The sequence below is a fragment of the Toxorhynchites rutilus genome, chromosome 3, assembly GCF_029784135.1.
Source record: "Toxorhynchites rutilus septentrionalis strain SRP chromosome 3, ASM2978413v1, whole genome shotgun sequence".
Taxonomy (NCBI): Eukaryota; Metazoa; Arthropoda; class Insecta; order Diptera; family Culicidae; genus Toxorhynchites; species Toxorhynchites rutilus.
This window is the reverse complement of record NC_073746.1, coordinates 155968002-155994958: the sequence shown is the minus strand read 5'-3', so window position 1 is coordinate 155994958 and position 26957 is coordinate 155968002. Positions and strand designations below refer to the sequence as shown.

The 26957-nt window shown below is 35.7% G+C and overlaps 1 protein-coding gene across 1 annotated transcript; it reads right to left on the bottom strand.

Annotated features, from left to right (window-relative positions):
* Window positions 1–1099: 1099 nt before the first annotated feature.
* LOC129775970 (putative beta-carotene-binding protein) lies at window positions 1100–26131 on the bottom strand. Its single transcript, XM_055781272.1, has 5 exons — window positions 25971–26131; window positions 4815–4903; window positions 1593–1884; window positions 1386–1532; window positions 1100–1326 (listed from the first exon to the last, which is right to left on the bottom strand). The coding sequence occupies exons 1-5, from the start codon at window positions 26050–26052 to the stop codon at window positions 1163–1165; spliced, it is 774 nt and encodes a 257-aa protein (XP_055637247.1). The 5' UTR covers window positions 26053–26131; the 3' UTR covers window positions 1100–1162.
* Window positions 26132–26957: the final 826 nt, after the last annotated feature.

The following is a 26957-nucleotide window of genomic DNA, read 5'->3' as shown; positions in this document are numbered from 1 at the left end:
TTGCCGGGTCAGCTAGTATATATATAAAAATGGATTTCTGTATGTCTGTCTGGTTTGTCTGCGATTGGACTCATGAACTTGCGCTTAGTATGAAAACGTGAATGTTTGAAGGTATTGATAACAAAAAAACAAATGTTGGACGGGACGAAGTTTGCCGGGTCAGCTAGTATTTAATTTATAATGAGATTATAACACATTCATAACATAATAACATTTCTGACATGTCAGTAATCACACCTTACTGACTTGTGAAGTATTTTTTTGTTTATTGTCTTATGATTTATCTTAAGTTAATAAGATTTTTTTTTGTAATATCCGGTCACTATCCGGTACCCGGCCGGGTAGCAAATATTGGCCGGATAGTTTTATAGTTGTGAAACGCAGTGTTTTATTTATGGCGTAAAAAATTACCGAAATTACTAGTTATTGATTGTAAAATTACCGGTAATTCGGTAATAGAAAATGACCCGGTATTACCGGTAAAACCGGTTAACAATCCCTAATCGATAACATAATAGGGTTTCCAAGGATGGTGATTATCAATACCGATCAAGGGTTCTGAAGCTTCAATAAAAGAACATTCCGGGGTTGCAGCTTCATTCACAAGCACAAAGTCAAGGATCCGAGAGTTAATATTCATAACTTTGTTGATTTGCGTTAGGTTATGGAGACTGAAACCATCCAGAAGTGTACAACAGGAAGCTGGAATGTTCGAATGCAGGACATCGATGGTGGGATGATCATTTCCAGTGACGTTCCAAGTTATCGTAGTTTTGTAGAAAAGTTGCGCTGTGCATTACAATAATTGGCGACGGACATATTCTTTCAGTTTTTTTTAGAAAACCGCGCGGATAGATCTTTTTTCTTTTCACTCGCAATACAATCAACGTTGCGGAATGTACTGTGACTAGATTAGTCCTATGTATGCTGAGTAACGTGTGTCGAATTTATTCATATAAAATACTATATACCAATTCATATTTTTATGCAGAATACCAGAATCATTCTGAGTAGCGTATTTTTAGAAACAAAAAAGCACCTATAATAATGATAATTTTCTTCTTTTGTTGTTCAATAAAAATTTTACAAAAACTCAGAATTAAACGAAATTTAAGGATCATATTTATTCAACAACAGTACAAAAAATTGTTTGAAAGAAAATTTAACTAGATTCTGCTTTGGGTAGCAGTCGTCGATAGGGGACCCTGTCGAACATTTTGTTGATAACTTCGAGCATAATTGGTTCCCAGGATCGTCGTGTTTCGGGAAGCATCTGTTTGTAGAGAGCCGGCCAGTATTGATTCACAAAGTCGAGTGCTACTTGATCTGAAATTATGGAATTGCTTATATGATGCATCTAGAACTTGAAATCGTACTGTTCTTACTCAAACCAGGATCGGGGAACAATCCAGTAGCGTAGATTTTCATATCACCAACTTCCGGAGTCATATCGAACTTATTTATGAACATATATTCCTCACCATTTCGCTCGGTGGTACTACCAGTTATTTTCCATGTAGTAGATACATTTGCTGGGTAATTATCGAATAATAACAACTGAACTCGAATTGCAACTTTGCAACGCTACTTACAAGTGGTGATATTGAAGTATCCCTTCGATGTAACCTTGATAGAGTTGAAGCGACCTTCTCCTTTGAATTTCCCCTCTGTGATCAGTTTCGGAAAATTTACATCCACCTCCATTCGGAAGGCATCATCTTCAGCGGTGGCACGCACGTCTCGGATGAGGGCACGGCTCATTCCGTACGTTTTGGCATTTTTGATGTGCAGCGATCCATAGATCTGATCATTTTTGTACTCGAAGTAGCTACTCTCCTGGCTAAACGGGTCGATGGCGGGAAATCCGATCGATTGAATACCATTCTGTTGATTTTTTTCAAAATTTCAATTCATATGAAGAAAAAAATAATAGGTACTATGAATTTTGTTGTTTACTGATGCTCTGAACAGTTTCTATATGATCGGTGTTCAGTCAGAAAGAACTAAATAACTAAGTAACATAATTATATTTCGAGTAAATTGAACTCAAAGTTTGAAGCTGAGTAGCTTCAGTAGCTTTCAATAATTCTCCCCAATTGTTTTTCTACAGCACTCTTTAACAAGGTCGTGTAATTATATTATTACAAAAAAAAACTCTTCAAGGTCAATCAAGAGGGCTTAACGACTGGCTATGTGTACATTGTCCACTCTGACTGAACCAAAAAATATTTTGAGAAGACTTCGTCATTTATTCAGTATGCAATCAACATGGATTTTAAACTGTAGAGTTTCCTGCACTTTACCTATACAATAACACAAACCGGTGTTTTGGCTTGAAACATTATTTTACATCCCAAAAATAATTAATTAGTATGTATTTTCAAGTACAATTCTTGATTTTCTAAAAATATATGTTTCAATGACAAACGGGTTAGCGTGATATTGAGAAAGAGTACTTGTAGTAAATGAGAGACCACGGTTTGATTTGAAATTGATCATGAAAAATTTAGTATCTACAACTTTTTATTCTTTGGCACTCAGTCCACTCTATCTGAACAAGATATAAAAATATATTCGATCAACTTTTCGATAACCCATGAACCGATACCCTTTGAAAATTATATGCATTATGTTTCAATATTACTTAATGTTCCTTGTTCATTGACGGACGAAAGAAAAAAATCTGATGCGGAGAAATCCAATATTTCTGTTGAAAATTCCATCCGTTTTGTGGTTTTCAGAAAAAAAACCTGGCTTCTCTCTAGTCGCTATGGTCGTATGCACTTGGTTCACTCTGACGGCATACTATTATCAGTTTTTGTTGATCAGTCAAAATAAATTTGCACCCTGGTTTTTTTTTGCGCGAGGGATACGTACCTCGTAAAAAAAACGCGTTAGTTGGAAAATCCGCGTTAATTGGAAAATCCGCGTATAAAAAACCTCGTAAAAAAACCGCGCAAAAATAACCGCGTATAAAAAACCTGGATGTATGCCGTAAATCTGGCTATTTTCAACCTCAATGGGATCTGATAAAAGTATAATGTAGGCTAAGAAATTCTTGATAGTAGCAAACATACTATTAACTCTTTTTATATTATTTTGTTACTTGGTCCGGTCTGACTGAACACCGACCATAAACTATATTGTATCAGCCATTCCATGCCAAACCGATATAGTGGTTCTCAGATTTTCGTCAAAAGTGATAATTTTGTTCTTCATCGCAAAGCATTAGACCCGTATTTTTTTATATTTTTTTTTATTAGGGTGCATTTCCATTTTAGGGTGGTCCGAAAAATATTTTTTTTCCAAATTTCCCAAAAATGACTTTTTTCAAAAATTACTTTTGAACCGCTGAATCGATTTAGATGATCGACATATCAAATTGAAGCCAATAAGCTAGTCATTTTCTTGAAGCAATATTGAATAAAACAGCATCTCTGAAATCGGGATACAATCAATAATTACGAAAATAAAATCCATTGCTTTTGCAAGTTCATTATTTTTTCATAAAAGGCTAGCTCATTGGCTTTAATTCGACATGCCGATCATCTGAATCGGTTCAGTGGTTTAAAAGTTCAAAGAGAATTTTTGAAAAAAGTCATTTTTGTGAAAAAGTGGAAAAAAAATAATTTTTCGGACCACCCTAAAATGGAAATGGGAACTCTAATAAAAGAATGAAAAAAGGGTCTAATGTTTTGCGAAAAGAACAAAACTACCATTTTTCATGGAAATCTAGGAACCACTATATCGGTTTGGCATGGAATGGCTGGTATGATCTTATGATATTGTGCTATAGACTTTTCGCATAAACTTCACGAAATTGCTCGAATATAGATCAAAAAGAAAAATAACGTCAAGTTGATAAATTGAAATATTATAGAACGAATTCATTTTCGGTACTCTGACAATATCGGATGGGTATCCGAAATTCAGACTTCGAATATAATCAACTTGCTAATGATCAACATTAATGCATCACTTTATCCGTTAGTAATATTCCACCATTTAGATTATTTTGATATAGAACATCTGTTTTTATATAAGTTTAATGATGTTGGTTTGTCCAGTCGAAAATATGATCTTGGTTTGTCCACTGCTCTAGTTCAGCGCACCTGTGTCAAATCAGTTATTCAAATGTTCCAAAACACATGAATAAAATTGCCTTTTTCATGATTTACAGTAGTTTTCTAGGATGTTTTGAAGGTTTATAAAATCCACCTTCTATTGGTGTCAGTGCGCACATCATTCGCGATAACTTTTTATAAATGACCTTAATTCTGATCATGGTTTGTCCGATTCGCTGATGTTGGTTTGTCTACATGATTACTATGACAACCGCTTGACGCGCTGCAGATTGTTTGTTTGGTTTGTTGTCTACACGCGAAGCAGAAATAAAGTTTCTCTGTGTCGAGTATTGTTCACCTTTGAAATGACAATATTCTGAAGAAAGCCTAAATTATGGATGGATCAATATAATGACATCTACTTGAAAATTAGATTTTTTTTCTTTCAAAATTGGACAGACCATGATAATTTTTCAGACAGATCATCTCTTTGAAGGAAATCGTTAAAAAACATAAAAATTTGAATAATTTGAACTCCTTTATGGTTCTTATGGAAACTCGTCTTGATCACATGTGGTTCCCATGAAGACAAATCGATTTCCATTTACTAGATGCGTGAAAACACCCACAATCGGACAAACCAACTTCATTTACCTTGCTCGTATCGAGAACTAAAACTGGGACCACCGGTAAAATAAGACCCCTGCAAATCTAATATTAATAAGATCAGCACTGCTCTCATTAACATACATGCAACTCCGGAAGTAGCCTCTGGATGGAATCCTTGATACAGCGTCCAAGTTCAGGGTCGTCACGGTTGCAAATGCGCATATACGATGCTGTAATGAGAAATGTAAAACAAGAAGCAAGTTTTAATCAAAGATCATTGCAACAGAATCTACGCCGGAGGTGAACAACGTTCAACTCGGTTTGATCTTCACTGCGGATCGGTTTCGCATACGACATTCGATTCGCCGCATGCAGCAGTCACAAGCAGCAGTTCACTTGCAGCGGTCACACACCTCGTCACATTGCATATGCGTTTATGGTGAAATCTGCATCTATTAGCACATTGCGTAATAAGAACCGGGTATCGATGTTCGTAGTTCTCCGTTATTGCTGGCAGCATCACTGAATAAGTGGACGTGATAAATGCGTCCACTTATTCAGTGATTTTGAATACTGGGGGCGGTGCAGTGAAGGGGTTTGTCCGGATGTGTCATGATTAATAATTGATAGACACAAGAACGAGAAAACAGCTCAATTAACTGAACCTAAATCAACTATAGGGATTTGATGGTTGCATAATTTGCAGGCGTGTTGCTTCACACGTTTTTGGTGAATGTCATGCCGTTGAGGTGAGTTTACTGTCCGGTGCTTTGATTCGTGCATAGTGATCCCCGAATTTTGAAATTAATCGTTCATCAGCTAATCGAATAGTTTTCAGTAGTTTATTATTCGATACGATTAATCGCCCCAAATAATCGATTAATCGATTAATCGTCACACTGAGAGAAATAATTAATTAGACTAATATTTCTCATTTGCTAGAAAGCCATATGGAATCTAAAAAGTGTTCATTCCGCCTGAAAATCAATTATTATCTTTTACGCTCCCATAAAGTCGTAAACGAAGCTCAATTCGCGTTGACGGCATTGAGCTTCGTTTACGAACTTAGGGAAGCGTCAAAGATAATGATTGATTTTCATGATAAAACTGAAGCGGCCGTACGTTTTTTTCTCTCTGGGTTTTTTTTTTTTTTTTTTTTTATCTTCGCTTATTTTTCGTCGGCCTATTTCCGCCACTTCAGTGCCAATCACCGACATCAGGGAGGCGACTCCACCTGTTCCTACCTATCAGACTCAACAACTCATAAGCCGGGCCAACTTCTTTTACTTCCCCTCCGAAGGAAGACGTAACCAGAGATTTTTCGCCTCAGAAAATCCCAACGACGCCAGCTGGGATTGAACCCAGGCCGATCGGATTGTGAGGCTGTTACGCTAACCACACAACCACTGGCGCCGTCAGTCTCTCTGGGTTTGAATCGATTAATCGACGTAAATTATTCGTTCGCTTCGATTATTGGTTGTGCAGTATTCGTTCGATTAATAATCGATTTCTGTAGGAAGTATTCGATTAATCGATTAATCGAACGATTATCGGGGATCACTATTTGTGCAACTATCGGTATCTTTGATAATGCACGGTAATGACGGAACGTGTAATTACTTTGTTCACTGTCCCGGTTTATAAGACGTATCATTAAAAACTCATATCACAGCATCACATTGACGCGCTGGGTCATGCCGGCCAAACATGTGCACTACGGTGCTTTGATACATCTGTTTTCGCGACTATGTATCTTGTATTCCCATGTGCTCTGACGCATTGGACTTATGTGAAATGGGGCAATATGGGCCACTTGGTTGTTTTTGGAAACAAGGAAGTTAGATAAAGTGTTAGATAAAAAGAATTTACTTGCCAAATTTTTGTTAATGTTCAATAAGCTAACCATAACAAAAACAAAATTAGAAAATTTACCAATAAACCTATTCAATGAGGTTAATTGGCACCAAAGAACCAAATTTGAGATCAAGTTTTAGGAGATAATTTATATGGTTATCTGAATAACCCACCTAGGTGACGTCCAAATTGAACCCCTATTGAACTGACGTAAGCAAACATAGCGAGTTCTCCATTGACATTTTCCTTTTGTTTTGCGTTGAATTGGGTTCTCCACTGACAGTTCTTCTTGAGATTTTCCTAACGATCTTAGCATCAATCGTAGCAACCCGCTGGAATAACCACTAGTAATAATCTAGGTGGTGCGGAATCAATCAATTTCGAATGCATTTTGCTTGAAAAAAAAATCTTGCACATTTTTTCTTATGCTGTCTTTTTTCCGTATGCTGTCAGATGTTTTTCATATAAAAGGAATAAACGTTTTCGTGACTCGGGATTTGTTTATTCACCTTTTTGATCGAATAAGAATTGAAATAAATGTAGTAATTTGGGTAATTCGTATTTTTTAGTTATTTTCATGAAATAATGAAAGAAAATTGTTCAAGTAATATAACAATGCAGAAATAGTTTTTGGAGTATAAATAATTCAAATAAATGTTTCTAGTAAGTTTTTGAACAAATATGTACCATACAATGGGGCAGCATTGATCTTTTTCTAAATGTTTTGTGAATAGGTGCTATCAAAACTCAATAATATTATGTTTCACATTTTCACAACAAGTACTGGCCTAGTTGAAACGGAAAGAAATAAAGCATTTGAACATTTAAACTTATTGAAATAAATTTCCATTTTTCATTTTGAATCTCAATCTGGATAACGAAACTAATCAATAAAGTTGAATTGATTCAGTTCTGGAAATATCCGACGCATATCGATACATGGTTGAATTTGTATTTAATGGACATTCCATAAAGGTAAACAATGACACCAATCGATACATTTAGCTGATTGAAGCCTTTCAGGAAATATGTATATCGATTCGTGTTACTTTTACCTGAATTTTTTTCATTATTTTTTAATAGAAAGGAACTTGTGGGAAAGCAATGTACGGATTGTTTTGTATTACAGTTCCCGACAATTTCTCTTATGAAATACGCATGCATATTTTTGGGCGGCCTTTCCACTTGGTATTATTATGGCATTTTTTTAACTTTTTACATAAACATGTTTTAAGAACAAAATTCAGAGCAGAGGAATCCAGAGGCCGTTTGGAGATAAAGTAAGTCAAACATATAAACCATAAAATAAACATTGATACTAGAGTTCAAACGGATATCCGGCCTATCCGGCCGGATATCGGATATGGGAAAAATCCACAATTTCTCATTAACACAACATAAATCATAACAAAATAGCTCATTAGCTTGCTACCATAGCAAAGCAAAATCATTTAAAAATATGGTTTGATTACTGAAATGCCAGTTTTCTTTAAATTAAATTGATATTAACTCATAACATCTATTTATGAACAGTACTCAAAATTACCCAATGGTAAATTATGATGAATAAATAGGAAACTTTCAGGAGTTGATGATAAAAAACAATTACTTTGCTTCGTACACCAGGCCAACTTCAGAGAACAGTATCCGCAGTATCCGTAATAATACTACTGCAAGGAGCTGAAAGATAAACTCTAGCCCTCGATTGACTGCTTAGATTTTAATGACCACCAAATGTAAGGATCGTGATTGCGATCGATTCTAATTCTAATGTTTTCACATTTCATCGATTTCGTTAGCAACTGGATTTTTTCCCCGAACGCGACGATAACTATTATTTTCATTTCCCACTTCGTCGAAATAGTCCCAAAAAGTTTTTTTTTCGTGAGTTTCGTGTATATGGTTTGATTCTGTTTCGTCTCTTTTGTTTCATTTACAGGTGTTGAAGACGACGATGAGCTGTTACATTCAGAAGATTCGTTGCAAATAGTCCAATAATTTTGCCAAGTTCAAGACCTCTTAAATATTCCGACTGAATCCTTGGGTCTAAAATGATTGCAATTAAGTAATTCTGAAAAAATCAGTAATTGAATCCTTATCAGAAAAAAAACCTGTTGAAGATTCCTTAATACTAATTTCACTTCTATTTTTTCAGATCTTTTCCGCTACTTAAAACTGATCATGTTTGTCTACGAAAATTATCTCAAATAGACATAAGAAAGGTTTAGAAATACTGCTAGGTGATAAAAAATTAGTTTTCGCGCATTTTTGAGTAATAATGAACCGTTTATCATCAATTTAAAAAAAATGGTTTGGTTCGATATAACGTGTTTAAAAACTACATAATCATATTTAAAATATTTTAAGTTTTCGCTATTTTTATGTCTACACTTGCCTACCAAATTTCTATGTCTATATACCGTTAAATGAATAATAATATACTTGTTTGAAGAGCAGTGGGTAGAACTAGGTTTCATTTTGTAATTTATGAGAAACAAGCGTTTGAAAAACAGGTATTTTGAAGTGTTTTCTCGTCACAAAAATAAAGCTTTTTTTAGCATAAAAAAATTAGTGGATTATATCTATGATATAACCGCAAGGTTCACGTGGAACTACCTTAGCTTAGCAATCATTCGTTTGTATTGATTAAATTCTTGATTGAATGAAACAGTTTCCAAATTCAATTGAGTTCAATATATTTGCTCTGTGAGTGAAAAAAATGAACAAATGCCGTGTAAAGTCAATTCATTTATTGTGATTGATTGTTCTTCGTTACAAGTAAATTTAATGACGGACCTTTTACGTTTGGTATGATGACTAGAACAAAATATATGTACGGAAGAATTATCAAACGTTTGATGAATCAGCCTAAGGCTGAAAATCTTTCCAATAAAGACAAAAAAAATTATCAAACGATTATTTTATTTTACATTTCCCTCTGAAGTTTACATCCCAAAAGTGTACATACTTCTCGAATCTCGAATTTGCTTGAAACTGGGAAGTTCATTCGCTTCTAGTGGCTGCACGATTTTCCCAGGTTCCTAAGTTTAGAAGATCATGTTAGGACAGACATATTCCACTCTGCACAAAGGCAAGCGAGGACAAAAGTACTCGCAGTTTGCATTTATTTGCAGAGCCGATTTCCCTAGAAACCTCGGTTTTGAAGTCTGTGTTAGGGAAACACATTTCAATTGGAACAAAAATACCCCCGATTTGTATAAATTCGCAATGCCGATTTCCCCACGCTCCATGGATTTGAAGTCTGTGTTAGGGAAACACATTCCAGTCGGAACAAAAATACCCCCGACTTGCATGAATTTGAAATACCGATTTCTCCAGGCACCTTGGTTTAGAAATCTCTATTAGGGAACACATTTCGGTGGGAACAAAAGCTCCCCCTACTTTCGTGTGTTCTTCTTCTTCTTTTTGGCTTTAAGAGGGTTTAAACTTTTCAGTTCACTCGCCTCGAGGCTCTTTCGTGTGTTTGCAATGCCGATTTCGCTGCTTGGTTTTAAAGTCTGTGTTAGGGAACATTTTTCGATGAGAACAAAAGTCCCCCTACTTTCATGTATTTGCAATGCCGATTTCCCCAAGGCTGCTTGGTTTTGATGGCTGTGTTAGGGAAACCGTAAATCGGGTCAATCAAAACGATGCAGTTAGGGCGTTTAGATAACGCCTAATATTTTACAGTTATTCAATTGTTTATCTAATGAAAAACAACATTTTGTTAGTTGCGATAGATGCGTAGAAATATTCCCTATCAAGTGATGCAAACATCTCTCCTATCCAGTACGAAATGTTCGAGCTATAAGCATTCGAAATCTTTCATTTTTTCCTGCATGTTCTGTGTTTAGGTTTTCATTTTACCCTCCATATATTCCGGTTAGACGTAGTCCCACGTCAAAAGGCATAAAATTTTTGTACTTGAACCGATTCATTCATTACGGGGAGAGTCAATCAAGCAGTCAACGAGAGCGGACGCGTTTTTGTGTTTCTCGGTGTATGGTTCCGTTCGACATGCACAAACATGTTTTTGCGTCGTTTGATTTTTAGTGTTAAAAAGATTCAAGGATTACGTGTGATTGCTGTGCGTTGGAGTGCGATAAGAGTGAAACCCCATGGGAGAATTTCCATGAAGGGAAAATAGTGCAAAATCCGGTGCGAGGCGGCCCCAACCTCATTTTGTCACTTCAAGCGGCTCGCATTCTTCACTTGTGTTGGTGCCAACTATGTGTATCGGACTCTTGATCGTCGTGCGCTCTGTATCAAGAGGTGTCATTTTTTCTATTCGACGGGTACATATTTGTATTTTGGAGAAGATTTTTTATTTTGTGGAAAACATCTCTCGTGTTATTTTGCATAAGAGCGCAGCGATAGTATCACCACGGAAGGATTCGCTGGTATTACCGGACTGAGCGGCAGCGACACAGCTAAGCTTTCTTTTTTCCACTCTTTCTCTCATATGGTTTACACTAGAGATGTGCCATCCGCTCATGAGCTGTTCCGAAGAATCGACTCTTTGAAGTGAGTTGACGCGGAACAGCTCGCAAAAAAAATCAAACATCTCTTCAGCTCACTTTGATGATGATGAAGGAGAGAAAAGAGCTGTAGAATTGAAGAGAGTGTGTGAGCTGTAATATTCAAATGAACTGACCGTCTCTCGCTCTCCGTGTTATGATATCAGTTCAGTTTCATTTGTTCCTTGTCTTTTCAACTGTTATATTCGGGTTGACGGAATTGGGCTTTGTTTTAGGGGGCGCCAAAAATAATAATTGACTTTCAGGCAGAATGAGCACGTTTTTAAAATTCAAATTATGAATGAAAATTAAAATCTGTGTATTAAATTAGTCTAAAACACTTTGTTTGTAGGCGGTGAAAAAATCTCAAAAAATTCTTCTTGAAGACAATTTTATATTATAATGAAAAGTCTCAGTAAAAATATCGGAAATGTATAGACCAAATTGAAAGTCGCCACCAGATGTCGACTCTGACAACTGAGCTGAAGAGCTGTTCATAAAGAACAGCTCTTCTAGATGAGCTGAGCTGATCTGAGCTGTTCATCATGATGAGCTGGATTGCACACCTCTAGTTTACACTATTTCGGGGGATACGACAAAAGTGTATGTGTTTTTGTTCATATAACTTGCTTCACTTCGATCCGAGATGAAGAATAGAAGGTGGGAAGATTCACGGGTTTTGGTTGTGTTGAACTTTGATTGTGTTAGTAGCCAGGAAGATAGGCAGTTCACATATCAGGCATACCAGTCAGTAACTGAAATGGTACAAAATTGTCAACGAATAACGTTGAAGGAGGAAGCTAATTGCAGATTTCCAAATCATATTTTTCGCATGATGAAAAAAAAACAGAACATATCACGAACTGGAATGTTTAATTTTTTTTTTAATTTCAGAAATAGTATTCTAATGTCTACTATGTTTGGATTCTAGGGCAACTTCATGGAAGTTTGACTTTTGTCAGCAATTTTATTTACTTTTTTCACAATTAGGGTGCTGAAAACTTCAGTCGTCTAAAACTGAGACTCAAACGGAAAACTTTTCGTCTCAATTTAAGTCATACGGAGTCAATTAAATTTATTTTTCAAGTTCATTTTACATGAAAAAACTTGCAACCTTTTTTCCCCATGCACTGTCAAATGTTTATCCTTCAAAGGAGCAAAAGATTGTGTGACTCTGTCTTCGTTCGTTTACGTTTTTGGTCGACGTAACAAGAATTAAAATTGAAATGAAATTGAGTTTAGAACACTTCAACAATACTGAAATTTCAGTTTCTGTTAAAATGTCGGGCCCTTATGATTTTGAACGCTAGCATTGAATTAGGAAAAAAAATAATTTCATTCGCTTATTTTTACTTTTAATAAAAACACTTTTCCTATGTAGTGGACTATTATAAGAAAAGTAACAACATAAACAAAATCTGTGACGTCACAGATTTAAAAAATCTTCCCACCTTTCATTTTCCATCTCGACTTCGATCGGTGTATATACGTGTATGCGTGTATCTAAAGCCGGGTTCAGACGGTGCGAGTAAGCATACGAGTCGGTCTAGTCAGTTACTGCAGTGCAGCTACTCACACCGTGTGAACACATCATGCCAGTTAGTGTCATGTGTAATCCGGCGTGCGAGCTACTTCAAAGTTTTTTGAATTCACACGCACTCGCATCTCTCAAAACGTCAAAAACTGAATTTAGTGTTCGAATCAGGGATGCCGAATGTAAAGACATGTCTCCGTTTTTAAGATACTTGAAAATATGCGAAGGTATTTATAGACTTGAAAATTATTGGGAAAACAAATAAAACCCTCATATTTTCTAAACGAAATCGTTGTTATTTTGATATGCACGCTGGCTGGGCACGCTTTCTTTTTGAGATAGTTTTCTTTAGAATCTCTAATATAGAATCATTATCGGACACAATTTTCATTCAAAATTCACTCACAACTTGCAAAAAAAAGTATTGTTCTAAGAAATAGAATGCATATCCGATTTAAAAAAGTACATTTTTTTCATTCATTACTTTATTTTGACGCGTATTCATTCCACCTGTAAATCTTCTATCATTTTCATTTCACAATTGGTGCTGGCAAGGCGAAATAAATAAAATTCAAAAAAATCTGCGATTTATAGCATCACATACTTCCGGAATTATCTTAGCTATGGATGCTTTCGAGATTCTAAAAAAATATCTCCAACAATCTGAACGATATTTCAGAAGAAAGGCACATCAATGTCGTTTTTTAATTTCACTCTTGCTGGTGATGCTTCATGAGTGTATCTTGGCGTTGTATTTTTGGGCCAATGAAATCCAACAGTGTTTCCACTAATTCAGGCTCCTTTTCCTTGCATCCAATTCCTGGCCCAAATCCTTTTGCCTTTCTGCTTTTTCGGATAGTACCTTCAGTTCGAAGAAATTCAGCACAAAGTGTTTTTAAACACGGTCAGCGTGTATTTCGCGATAAAATTGAGCAACTAAATAAAATAAATGCAACTGAAAATCTGAGACGAATACGGATCAAATTCGGATCAATCATCTGTCAAATTCGGACCTGATTGCTGATTCTGACTATTTGATGGACATTTGAAAAATCATCTGGTACCCCTGATAAGCCAATGCTGCAGTATCTAGTTTCGCGTCAGCAGCTCACACTGTGTGAACGGACAAGGCGAGTCAACCAATTGTCAAGCGAGTCCACCGGGTCAGTAGTTGCTCATTGTCAAGTCAGCTACTAGCAACGTATAAATGGGTCTTAATGCTCTGCTATTCAGGGATGCCAGGTTTTTTTTAAATTTCTTCAATAGGCATGACCAATTATAGTGTTTTGTTATTTAAGAACTGGCTCCTAAAATCGGTTGTCAGCGTACAAAACCGTCATATAGATTAATAAACAAAATACCGATCTACAACTGTAAGGTGTTTCTTCCTGAGAAATTTGAATATTTAATGTTCAGATATTTGCGAGGGTTGTGTGTTGGTTTAATTTATTTCAATATCAAATTATGGATTCAGAGTTATGTTCACCGAGAGCCGAACATAGGATTTTTAAATCTACATTTTGTGTAAAATTCCATTACAATAAAACATTTGTGAAAACATGTATCAGACTTAAGTGTTCAATATCTACTATGCAGAATTATGTATGCCTTACAAAACATTATAGAGCACATAATCATTTGGCGAAAACTAAGAAACAATAAAAATAATTTGAGTGTATATGTATGTGTGTATGTGTGTACAATATAGTTAACTAAAGCATTTTCACTTTCACAGATTACCTTTTTATCAATAAAGCACAGCATAGCTATCAACATGACAACAATCAGATGACTGTTATAGATATAGTTATAGTTATAGTTATAGTTATAGTTATAGTAACAATAACCTACGCCAGTAACACCGGCTGAGTGTATCCTATGGCTTACCATCCCTACTAATACATTCCTAAATTCCCGAGATATTTATGAGATGTTGTAGAGTTCTCTGCATCTCTCTTAAGTAAATATCGGACTAACATTCCTTCCCTTTCCTTAGCAGTTGCAAGGACGTGGCCAGGACAATTCTTAACTGTTGGAGAAAGCATGTCTTCATCTAAGAGATATTACAAATCATCAGCAACGGATGGAGGCTAACTTTTAACTTAACAGTTCTGAATTCGTACCACCTACGATATTGTGCAACTAGCTCAATGCTAATGCTAATGCTAATGCTTGAACCGATTCATTCATTACGGATCTACGAAAAAAAGATGGCGGGACAGTTATGCCTAGAATATCAACATGGGACAATTAAGCTTAAAAGCTGGGAACAAACAATAACTTTTTTTTGTGTTTTTCCAGAATATTAGGCATAAAAACATCGTTTTATGAAGAAAAGTGAAAATTGTCAAAAAGTAACATAGGACAAAACTATACTATATTAACAAAACTATAAATTTTCGCGGAAATCTGAGAACATGGCATGTGCTATGCGCGTACCTGTGCAAGGGTGTTTGTTTGCGTTTAAACGAGGACGTTTACGTTAACGTTAACTTTGACCGTTGACCGTTGTCGTTTTTTGTCATTTAGAACCTGTTTTAAATTTTTATTTGAGAGGCATTCAGTCTTCTGGCACGGCAGTGGAACTTCATACAAATCACTCGTCGAAAAGTGTCTCCTTTTTCACTGATTGTTTGCATCGACGAATATATTTTTTTCCACTATGTTTCGTAGGAGAGTGTATGCATTCTGACAGATTTCTGCTACGAGGTGTTTAATGAAGGATGAAAGGTGGGAATGTTTATGTTTATATATAACTAGCTAACCCGGCAAACTTCGTCCCGCCCATTTACTTGATTAATTCTCGAGTAATGCAGAAATTTGTGTTTTATTTGTATGGCAGCCACCCCTAAAGCCGGGTTCAGACGGTGCGAGCAAGCATACGAGTCGGTCTAGTCAGTTACTGCAGTGCAGCTACTCACACCGTGTGAACACATCATGCCAGTTATTGTCATGTGTGATCCGGCGTGCGAGCTACTTCAAAGTTTTTTGAATTTACTCGCACTCGCATGCTTCAAAACGTCAAAAACAGAATTTAGCGTTCGAATCAGGGATGCCAAATGTAAAGAAATGTCTCTATTTTTAAGATATTTGAAAATATGCGAAGATATTTATAGACTTGAAAATTATTGGAAAAACAAATAAAACCCTCATAGTTTCTTAACGAAATCATTGTTATTCTGTTTTGCACGCTGGCGGGGCACGCTTTCTTTTTGAGATAGTTTTCTGGAGAATGTCTAATATAGAATCATTATCAGGCACAATTTTCATTCAAAATTCACTCACAACTTGCGAAAAAAAGTAAGGTTCTAAGAAACAGAATACATATTCGATTTAAAAAAGTACATTTTCATTCATTATTTTAATTTTTGACGCGTGTGAATAAAATTTTAAAAAGTCTTCTAGACTATCATTTAAAGCATCACATACTTCCGGAATTATCTTAGCTATGGATGCTTTCGAGATTCTAAAAAATATCGACAACAATCTGAACAATATTCCAGAAGAAAGGCATATCAATGTCATTTATATTATCACTCTTGCAGGTACAGCATCCTTCATGAGTGTATCTTGGCGTTGTATTTGTGGAGCAATTAAATTCAACAGTTTTTCCACTTGTTCAGGTGTTATTCTCAACACTGCTCTGTAATCTCTATAAAATTGTGTAATGATACATTCAACTGAAAACCTAAGATGAAAACTACCAATAAAGAAGTCGATTTCGGACCAATCATTTGACAAATTCGGACCTGATTGCTGTTTCTGACTATTTGATGGACATTTGAAAAATCGCCTGGCATCCCAGGTAAACCCGTGCCGTAGTATCTAGTTTCTCGCCAGCAGCTCACACTATGTGAACGGACAAGGCGAGTCAACCAATTGTCAAGCGAGTCCACCGGGTCAGTAGCTGCTCATTGTCAAGTCAGCTACTAGCAACGTATAAATGGGCCTTAAGAGAGGGGAGAGGGGTATCTAACCACCATAGAAACATTCATTGCACCCTAAAGTTTCCATATGCCTAATTTGGTTTAATTTGCTTGATTAATTCTCAGGTAATGCAAAAATTTGTGTTTCATTTGTACGGCAGCCCCCTCTAAGAGAGGGGGAAGGAGTATCTTAACACCATAGAAACATTTATTGCATCCTAAAATCTCCACATGCCAAATTTGGTTTCATTTGCTTGATTAATTCTCGAGTAATGCAGAAATTTGTGTTTCATTTGTATGGCAGCCCCCCCTTTGAGTGGGGGAAGGACTGTCTAACCATCATAGAAACATTTATTGCACCCTAAAACTTTCACATGCCAACTTTGGTTTCGTTTGATTGATTAATTTCCGAGTAATGCAAAAAATTGTGTTTCATTTGTATGGCAGCCCCTCTAAGAGAGGGGGGAGGGGTCTCAAAGTATCACGAAAACCTTCCCCGGCCCCAAAAACCCCTACATACCAATTTTCATGTCGATCGGTTCAGTAGTTTCCGAGTCTATAAGAATCAGACAGAGAGACAGACATCACTCCATTTATATATATATATATATATATATATATATATATATATATATATATATATATATATATATATATATATATATATATATATATATATATATATATATATAATAAATAATAGATTTATCGTACGATTTAATTGAATGCATAAAAGTTGACAACAAAACTGGAGTTAAGCACATTTTTAAATTTGAACGAATATTGATAAGATATTCCCAGCAATTCTTGATGTTTATTGCGTGATTTGGTAACTGTATAAGTTGTTTGAAATGAAGGGTCAGTGTAATTATTTTATTTTGAGGATTATATTCACAAACATACAAGTATGATTAATATATATTGCATGTATATGATGCGCCTAGCCAGCCCATACATACAAACGTGGAGGCGATATACATACATCCTAGAAAATAATAAATCGTATAATTAACGTTTCTACTACATCATATACCCCATATACATGTATATGGCCTCCAATTTCATATGCATATGCCAGTTATACACATCATACAAGTAATGTATCTTAGATGTATGTATATCGCCTCCAATTTTAGATTTTTAACGTAGGACTACGTCTTACATTAAGGGTGCCAAATCAGAAAACAGGTCACTTTTTATGAAATAAAGTTAACTTTATTAACTATTTTTGCTACGAACGGATTTAAACGTTTTGTATACCAATCGAATTGGAAATTTTTCTAAGATTTTTTTTGTTTGATATGCTATACATTACAATCCCATAGTCTGTATATGGTTTAAACTGATGAAAAATGGAAGCATTCCCATTTTTCCATACATTTGTTCTGTCCATTTGTGTGTTTTCCCGAACAGAGCTGTCAACAACGGGTAACTTATGCAGCCGCTAGAACAGAAAAGAAAAAAATTGCGAAGTAAACTCCACCCTTGCATAGTGTGTAAGCTGTCGCTAGCGTATAAGTATTGCATCTCCTCTGAGGAGAATTCTCAAAACATTTCTGTGCCGAAACAACAAAGCATCTGTTAGACGCGTGTTTGATGCTTGTTGAATGGCGATGCACTTCTTCTTCTTCTTTTGAATTATAGACACTTGAAACTCAGAAAGTTCATTCGCCTTCGATGGCGATGCACGGAAGATGCCACTCGTTAATATTCAGTGCAATGCGTGCATTGATATAAAGAAACGAATTGCGACATATGATTATAGCGTATTGTTCTCGCAAGGGCAAAACATGATCGTTGCTTCTCGAAATGAGTCTACAAAACTACGCAAGCCATTAAACATTTTCAGGGGCAACGGAACTTTTTACTAAAGAGTTATTTATGAAATTTCGACGTATTCGCAAATAATATTCGAAATGATAAACCATCAAATTTCAAAAGAAAAAAGATTGCGTAGTCCTACGTTCTAAGCGGTCGTGTCTCTGATACAACCTCTCGATTTTTTTTTACGATTTAATGTTTGCTGGGCAGGCCCGAAGGCAGTTTTCAATTGTTAAAATATGAATGAAATTTTTTACTTCATGTTATTTGATTACTTGAAACATGTAGTACTGAATTTTATTTAACCATTTCTATATAAATTTTGCGATATTTCCACTAAAGCGCAATAAACAATCAGGAATGAAGTATCCGAGTGCAACTCTTTCGTATCATATGTAAGAACTTTAATTGCCCTAGAATCATATTTCAGGTAGCCGTACGAGATAGCTGCGGCTTGATAATCATAACAACCGGAGTTTAAATCCCATCGGAGCAATTTTATAAGCGTGGCCCCACTCATATCAAACATTTATATCCCTGAAAATCAATTGATTAATTCCTATTTGTACAAACATAATGTTTATAAAGGTTCTATATACATACAAAAATGGTGATTCCCCGGGCCGAACATTTTACTTTAATATTTTCCGCCATTTTTTATGGCAGTGATGAATCGTATGACAACAGACTTATTATGTTATTAGGTATTGCCTGATAACCTTGCATGTACAGTAAGTTACCTCTAATTCGACATTTAGTTAATTGGACAGACCTGTAATGGGATACAAATAATAGGACTTTTCCATCTCTAATTGGATATTTTGTAAACATCGAGTTTGGTACCCGAAGTATGGCCCCAGATTGGAAGTCGCCACAAGACGTCGACAGTGTACCACTATCATTGTGAATGTCCAATTACAGGCCAATCACCTCTAATGCGACACTGAGTAGTGTCTCGGTATGTCGAGGATTAGAGGTAACTTACTGTATATGCTATTTAGGCGCATCATATACCACCCAAAATATCAGATATTCGATGCTCTATTTACGATAGTTATACGATTTAATGTTTGCTGGGTTGGCATACTTGGCAGCTTGGTTTGTGAAGTTCATAATCTCATGTCTACAGTTTTGAGTTAAGTGTAATTGAATGACGAAGTTGAACTAATTTATTTTGTCACTATGTTTATAACAACTCAAAAGACCGGCAAACAGATAATCTTTCGTTCTTAAAAGTTAAAAATAAAAAAAAAATCAACTTTAACTTTCACTTTTCTTAAAACCGGAAATATTCTGACTTAAAAATAATTTTTAACGTAATATTCTAAACATACATGTATTTACAAGAATCTATAATAATTATCATAATTATCAAGAACGTTTTCCGCCATTCGTTTTTAGGTTGTCTGTAGTAAATCGTATATACGCCTGACAATAGTCGTACTAGATGTATGTAGGAGTAGTAAATTCATCCATCCAATCATCGTGAATACTGTTGCAAGTGGAAAATAAATGTGTGTGTTCATTGCTTATGACATTATGCATTATGACATATGCATTATGACATAAATAACAACATAACTCAGTGTCTGGTGGCAACTTTAATGTGGCGCCATAATTTGGTCCCCGAACTCGATGTTTACAAAAATGTCCAATTAAACGTGTCACATAATTTTTGTATTGGATTTTCTCACCACTTGCAGAAAAAAAGTGATTTGCATTCACATAGAGTACTTATTTGATTCGTTAAAGGTAATTTTCATTCATAATTTACACTTTAGAATTCGGTTTTTCTTCTCAAAAATACATCATAATACTCGTTTCACAAATACAGACTGTTCCTTTCAGTTTCAGAGATGCCAGATTATTTTAGTTTGCGAAAATATATGCAAGTTATTTTATCTGCAAGCAAATGTTTTTATTCCATAAATGAGACTATGACAGTAGAACCCCGATTATCCGCGAGCGGGTGATCCGCCCTGCGAATTATTCGTGACTGCGAGTTCCATAGTAAATCAATAGGCCTTTCCGGAATTTGTTAGTGAGTGGTAGGCCCATGCTCTTTTGTTTTGTTTTTTTATCTGTATTATAGTGATTTTCAACTCATTTTGGCTGGTTCGTCACTTGTACTTCCATATTTTTGGAAGAATGTCGGGAGTGAGAATTGAACTCGTAACCTTCAGCGTGAGAGGCATGGATGTTACCACTACGCCAGATCGCCTCCTATGCTCTTTTGTTGTGGTCATGGCTTTTACATTATTTAGCCACTGGTGTACACGACCTTATAAATGGATAGTTGATTGATTTTTGTATTGATAGAACATAGTTTTTATGTTGAAACATCTCTTTTCATGTTTGCATTTTTTTGTCCTTTAATGGGTCATCGCGATATTCGTTAATCGCGGTGAGTTTGCCCGACTATTCCGCGGATAATCGGGATTCTACTGTAGCTTGAATTAACACATGATGTTTTTTCATCTGTGATTTTCCCAGATCTTCTCATTCTCCAAATTTTATAGCGGAGTGTGAAGAAACACACAACCCGCTCACTAGCGCAAAGAATGACCGAGTTCAACGTTAAAAAATTCCTAAAACGTTGTTAAGTTTCCACTCTCTCACCATCACATTGTCAGTTTACTTTGAAGTTTTGATTTGTATCGTGAAAGATACCCTATTTTGCTATTCAAAGTATCGGTTTTCCAAACCAAAAGCTTCCATTTATGATTCCTACAATTTCAGTAGTTTATAAATTTTAATTGCAATCGCAAAAAAGACTAACAAAAATTAAATGTGCGCTTGCATATCTGGCAACTCAGTCTGGAAGTCCGTGAGGTAAAACGTCAACATCATGCATCTATATGAAATGTCACGATATTGATGCTCGAAAATCAGAAAATCCGGATTTCTGTGTCGTCGGCCATGTTCAGCTGTCATTATGCTCTCAAATGTCATCATATTGTCAATAAAGTTGACCGTGTAAGGTCCGCTTAAAAGCAATCTCGAATCGGTCCCACTTTTTTGCTTGAAGTTACTATCCCCTGCTTCTGGGTTAGTCCGCCTGTCATTTAGAACTACACTGCGTTTCACAACTATAGAACCACTCATTCTTTTCTAAGTTTCCAGAGATATGAGAGAAGTCGGTTGAATTGAAGTACATATTGTAGGATATAATAACTATCTTCATTTAATATTCTGGCCATTTGAACTTTATTGTTGTGTTCAGGCGCGAAAAAATTAAAAAAAACTAAAATTCCACTGTTTCATAACTATAGAACCAGATGGAAAAACTCTCACTCCTTCACAAATTGATTGAAAACTGAAGAGGACCTACGAATTAGAAACTTATTGTAATTAATGAGACGTTAATTCTGTAAAGGAGTGAGAGTTATTCCATCTGGTTCTATAGTTTTGAAACCCTGGAATTTTAGTTTTTTGAATGTTTCACGCTTGGACACAACAATAAATTGAAAGGCCGGTCTTATATATGAAGATAGTTATTACATCCTACACTATATACTTCAATTCAACCGACTTCTTACATATCTCTTGAAACTCAGAAAGAATGAGTGGATCTATAGTTATGAAACGCAGTGTATTATCAACAAACCGGAAGCCGAAACAAGATTATATTCTATGTTGTAGAATCTACGTTTATCTATTGTTCACTAATCATAGAGCAACGTTCATTTGTATGTTTTGAAACGAAACTGAATATATAACATTAATGTTCAACAGCCGGAAACTGCAAACAAACAGGTGTTGTCACATCACAAAAGTGTTGGACTGACAACAAGCGAATTGAACTATAAAATATTCTCCAAGTGATGATTCTTTTAGGAAATTTTCTCAATTTTACTTTGACATCGTTTACGTTTTGGAAATCGTGTGATTTACACATGAAAACGAGAAAAGACCTGTTTTTAATGAGTCAAAACATTATCACGTGACACCGGAATGGGTCATATACATCATTCGACGGTCTCACAGGTCCTCCAAAGATAACGGATGGAAGTGGACCACAAACCAGGAGCTGGACGAAAACCAGAAATAGCGTGCAAAAAACCGACAGAACGGTTCGAAGTATTCTTGTGTCGTTGCTCAAGAAGAGCTACGTCAGATAGCAGACAAAGTTCCTCGTAAGACGTCAAAGCATCATAGTTTCTCCAAAACATTTTTTTATTTTTTAATCCTTCCTATACTAAGCATCCTATAATGGGATTTCAAACTACACAGCACGTCTCAAAGATGGAACGAACTAAGGAGCAATAACACATAATTCAATACATTGTTCTCAAGAGAGTATTTTTTTAAATTCTGGAGAAAATATATGAATAGCTCTTACAAAAACTAACAAGTCATCTACACATCGAAACAGGGGCACTTCTACAGAAAAATAATTTTTCAAACAACAACTTTTACATTTTTTTTTTAAATTACTTCTAATGTTGAACTCGTAAAATTTTTGTGTATAAATTCTCGCGATTGACAATGTTCTACCACCTTTTTTTCTATTTATGAACATGTCCAGAACATGTCAATCCTGAGAATTGCACACCAAAATGTTACGAGTTTTTATTAAGTTTTCAAGAGTCTCCTTGCAAAAATGATTTCAATAGCTATAAGGGATGTTCTTCTTCTTCTTCAATGGCACTAACGTTCCTAGAGGAACTTCGCCGTCTCAACGTAGTATTACTTGCGTCATTTTTATTAGTACTTAGTGGAGATTTCTATGCCAAATAACACGCCTTGAATGCATTCTGAGTGGCAAGCTCTAGAATACGCGTGATCACAGTGCAAGTCGGAGGAAATTTGTTTGACGAAAAATTCCCCCGACCAGAACGGGAATCGAACCCGAACACCCGGCATGTTAGTTATGACGCTAACCACTCGGCCAAGGGAGCACTATAATAATAATATAAGGGATGTTGACATGTTTGAAAAAAGTCCATATTTTAACGTTATCTAAAGTTCTGACGAATACATTTTAAGTCTTTTTTTTATAATTTTAATGAAAATTCAAACAATTTTCTACTTTTCATTCTTTGACCAAAATTTTGAAGTTTTGAGTCAGAACTTGTTGTTGAAATTTGGGAAGGAAATTTGGTTTGTTTTCACGCGGCTTTTTTACGCTGTTTTATAAATTTACGCGATTTATTTTTACACGGATTTCGGCATTTACGCGGTTTTTTAACACGGATTTCGGAGTTCACGTGGTTTTTTGCGCGGCACGTACCAACCGCGTTAAAAGGGACTCCAGTGTAAACAGATGTAATGTGCTAATTGATGTGACTTTTCACGAAATAAGTTTGTATTGTATCACTGATTAGTAGCTGAGAATTAAAAGGAGAAATCGATATCATGATTGTAGCATGCAAAAAAAATACAGTAAATCAATTGTTAGAATATGGGTTACATTTTAGACCTATAATTCACTGTTTGTTAGATTTTTACACGGGTTTTGAAATCAACGCGGTTTATTTTTGCGCAGTTTTGTAATTTACATCCACCACCAAGGCCACCAATGATCCATGGGTTAAAGTCCCTTAAAAAACAAGAACAGAACAGAACATCCACAAACAGGGTTGCCAACTATAATTTTCAAAAATCAGGAAGAATGAAAACAGAAATCAGGACGAAATCAGGATAGCTCATACTGGGTTGTCCGGAAAGTCTGTGCCGATTTTCGGGGGAAATATAGGGGGAAGCATAGATTTTATAGGTAAACCATACATTCATTTAATTTTATATCCATAGTTTTGTTTCGCCATATTTCATGAAGCTTTAAAAATCTATCCTTCCAGAATATGATCGTCTTCTTCTCAAAAACTGTGGAAGGTATTCTTATGCTGTCCATTGTCGTGAATGACCGGTTTTCATCATCCGGCTTTCTCGTGGCGTTTATGGAGCAAGATGCAATTCATCTAAAGTTTTTCGGTCAAAGGGTGTGCAACCCACACATCGTAATGATTTCATGAATGAGTTAAGCTTCGTGATCATTTGCGGAACATCATCCAGGGCTGTAAGTCAAATTTTGAATATGTGTGTTCGAATACGTATCAAAATATTTCGTATTCTTGTACGGTTTTTGAACGGTTTCATTTATTTACTATACACATAGAATCTGCCAAATGTCCGTAGATCTATCATCCTTTTCAAAAGTAAATCATAACGGATTAAAATGTGAACTAAACGTACTGTTCAAATGAAAATTATGAATGAAAATTTTGAGTATATATTGTACGTAATAGAGAACCCAAAGTTCGCAAATTGTGAAAAGTATTAAACAAAAACTGTGTCTGATGATTAAATATTAGAATGATTAGTTTTTGTGAGAAATACCAGGAAATGTATACACAAATGGTTAGTCAGGAATACGTGTTTTGAGCATTAAAAAACCACAAGAATTTTTTTTCACCCAGAGTATCCTTCTTTCACGCCAACTTCAAGCTTTTATAAATGTTGATATTGTATTGCGATAACGTGAATCGCTTCAGAATAGATAGATGATAAAAAAAAGAAATAGTAAGCATTATTCAAGTGCCGACCGTAAGCTTTCATGGCAGTTATCATCTCCAACCAGGAAAACTTTAACAGGAATCTTATTATAAATATAATAATTATACGGGATTATACGGTTACGGATAATTTTTATTCTTATAAAGTAGAAAACATAAAAATCAATAAAAAACACAGGATCATTTAAGAAAAATCAGGTTAACTTGAGTGTTTGTTAGGATATCAGGGAACATGCCAAAGAGTCTGGGAAGCCCTAAAAAATCAGGAAGGTTGGCATCTCTGCCCACAACGTTTCACTGCAGTTTGAGATGGAGTTGCCAATGACCAGTCGAGTTGGCATAAAATTCGTCTATTGTAAAATGCTATTTCGGTGTCTAGAAGCATTGGCCAGAATCCGTCGAATTTGACCCAAATATCACCATTCAAAAGCTCTGTACTCTTTACACCACAATGCGCTGAGTCACAACTCTTTCAAGGCAAACGTCAGTCTGTTTTTGGTTTGTTCCAAACCATTCGTCTCACTCACTTGATTTGGCACTCTGTGACTTTTCTCTTTTCCCAAAAATTAAAAGAGCATTTCTCTACGACATTAGGATCATTCGAACGGCTTCTACGGAAATTTTGAAGCCTTTTTTAAGGTCGATTTTTTTACAACAGAATTTAAACTGTATAGCACGATAATTTTCGATCAATTCAATTCGAGTAATTATCGACGAAAATAAATTGTTCTTGTTAAAATGTTAACTCAAATGCCTGGGATGCGTTCATGATCACCTTGGGCATTAGAACAAAGTTGAAAACGATCGCGATGCTGATAAAAGATTCGCCAAAACGTCAATGCATGCAAAGGCATAAACCCACAACCTCTACCACAAAAAGTTTATCATATTTTTCTCACATATTCGAAAACATTCACCGATGTTACTAAAACGGTAAATATTCCATCACAGAACATGTTCACTTTTTGAATCATTTCAAGCATAGGAAATTCTGATTCCCTCAGTTTACAATTCTCGAAAGTAGTACTCATCCAACACAACTAATTTATAACAAAATCTCCAATTTAAGACAATCATCACGTATTCTTCGCAGTTGTGGCGGCATTCGGCGCATAACAATTTCCACTTACGCAGCTCAACGTCGGGATTATCCACGAAATCCGAGGCACAAGATATTGCGCAAAAGGCGCTTAGAATCAAAATTGCCCTCATCTTCTCAGTGCACTTTTTAGTTTCCAGTAAAATTCACACGTGAACGCGGCGCGGCTCAGAACGTTATCTGGAAGTTGTATTATAAGACTCCCTCCTATTTATATCGATTGCATGCATGTACACAGCCGGTTAAGAGTAAAGTTTAAGCTGTTTGCCTTGAAATGAAAATCACTATTTTTTCTCTGTAAAGTGTAGTTTTGTTGCGTCATATTAATCGGAGATGCTGCAGCAGCTGTTAAACGTGATGATCATATAAAAGTTTTACGTTTAAAGTCTCGGGACAGCATGTGGATGGTCAAGTTCAAAGTTCATAACGTTGGGTGTACTGTCCGAGAATTGACAGGAATTAAATTATTTTCATCTTAGTTCAACACAGGATCTGATAATCACAGGAAGTGCAACGAAGAGAGCTAATTTGAATTATTATCGCGATTTAATCGATTGGTCATTGTAACGAAAACATGCTAGGTTTGACTTTGATATTCTAACAAAGTAATGCGTAATACTTTGACCATAGTTCAAATTATCGTTGAAGCTTGTTCTATGAAACGATATACACTCATAGCATTTTTTGCGTGAGCTTTGTTTTTTCCACTTGATTATCAAATATATCCTACGCTCAGGCAGGTCAATTGCAGAAAGTGTTGACGGAATAATGTGAATCGTCGACGACAGTCACTCATTTTGATTGATCAGCAGCTAAACATTGTACAAAAACCGTTTGAAAGCATTGAATAAAGCTAGGTATAACAAGAAGCCCGATGTACGAGTGCCGCACGACGAATTAATGAATTAAACCATGCACTAATTCTCCATGTGGGATTGGTCTAACGGTTTTGTGGTCAAAAGGAGTGATCCAACGCAAACGGTGACCAAGCCATGATTGATGGCCAGGATGGTTTTGG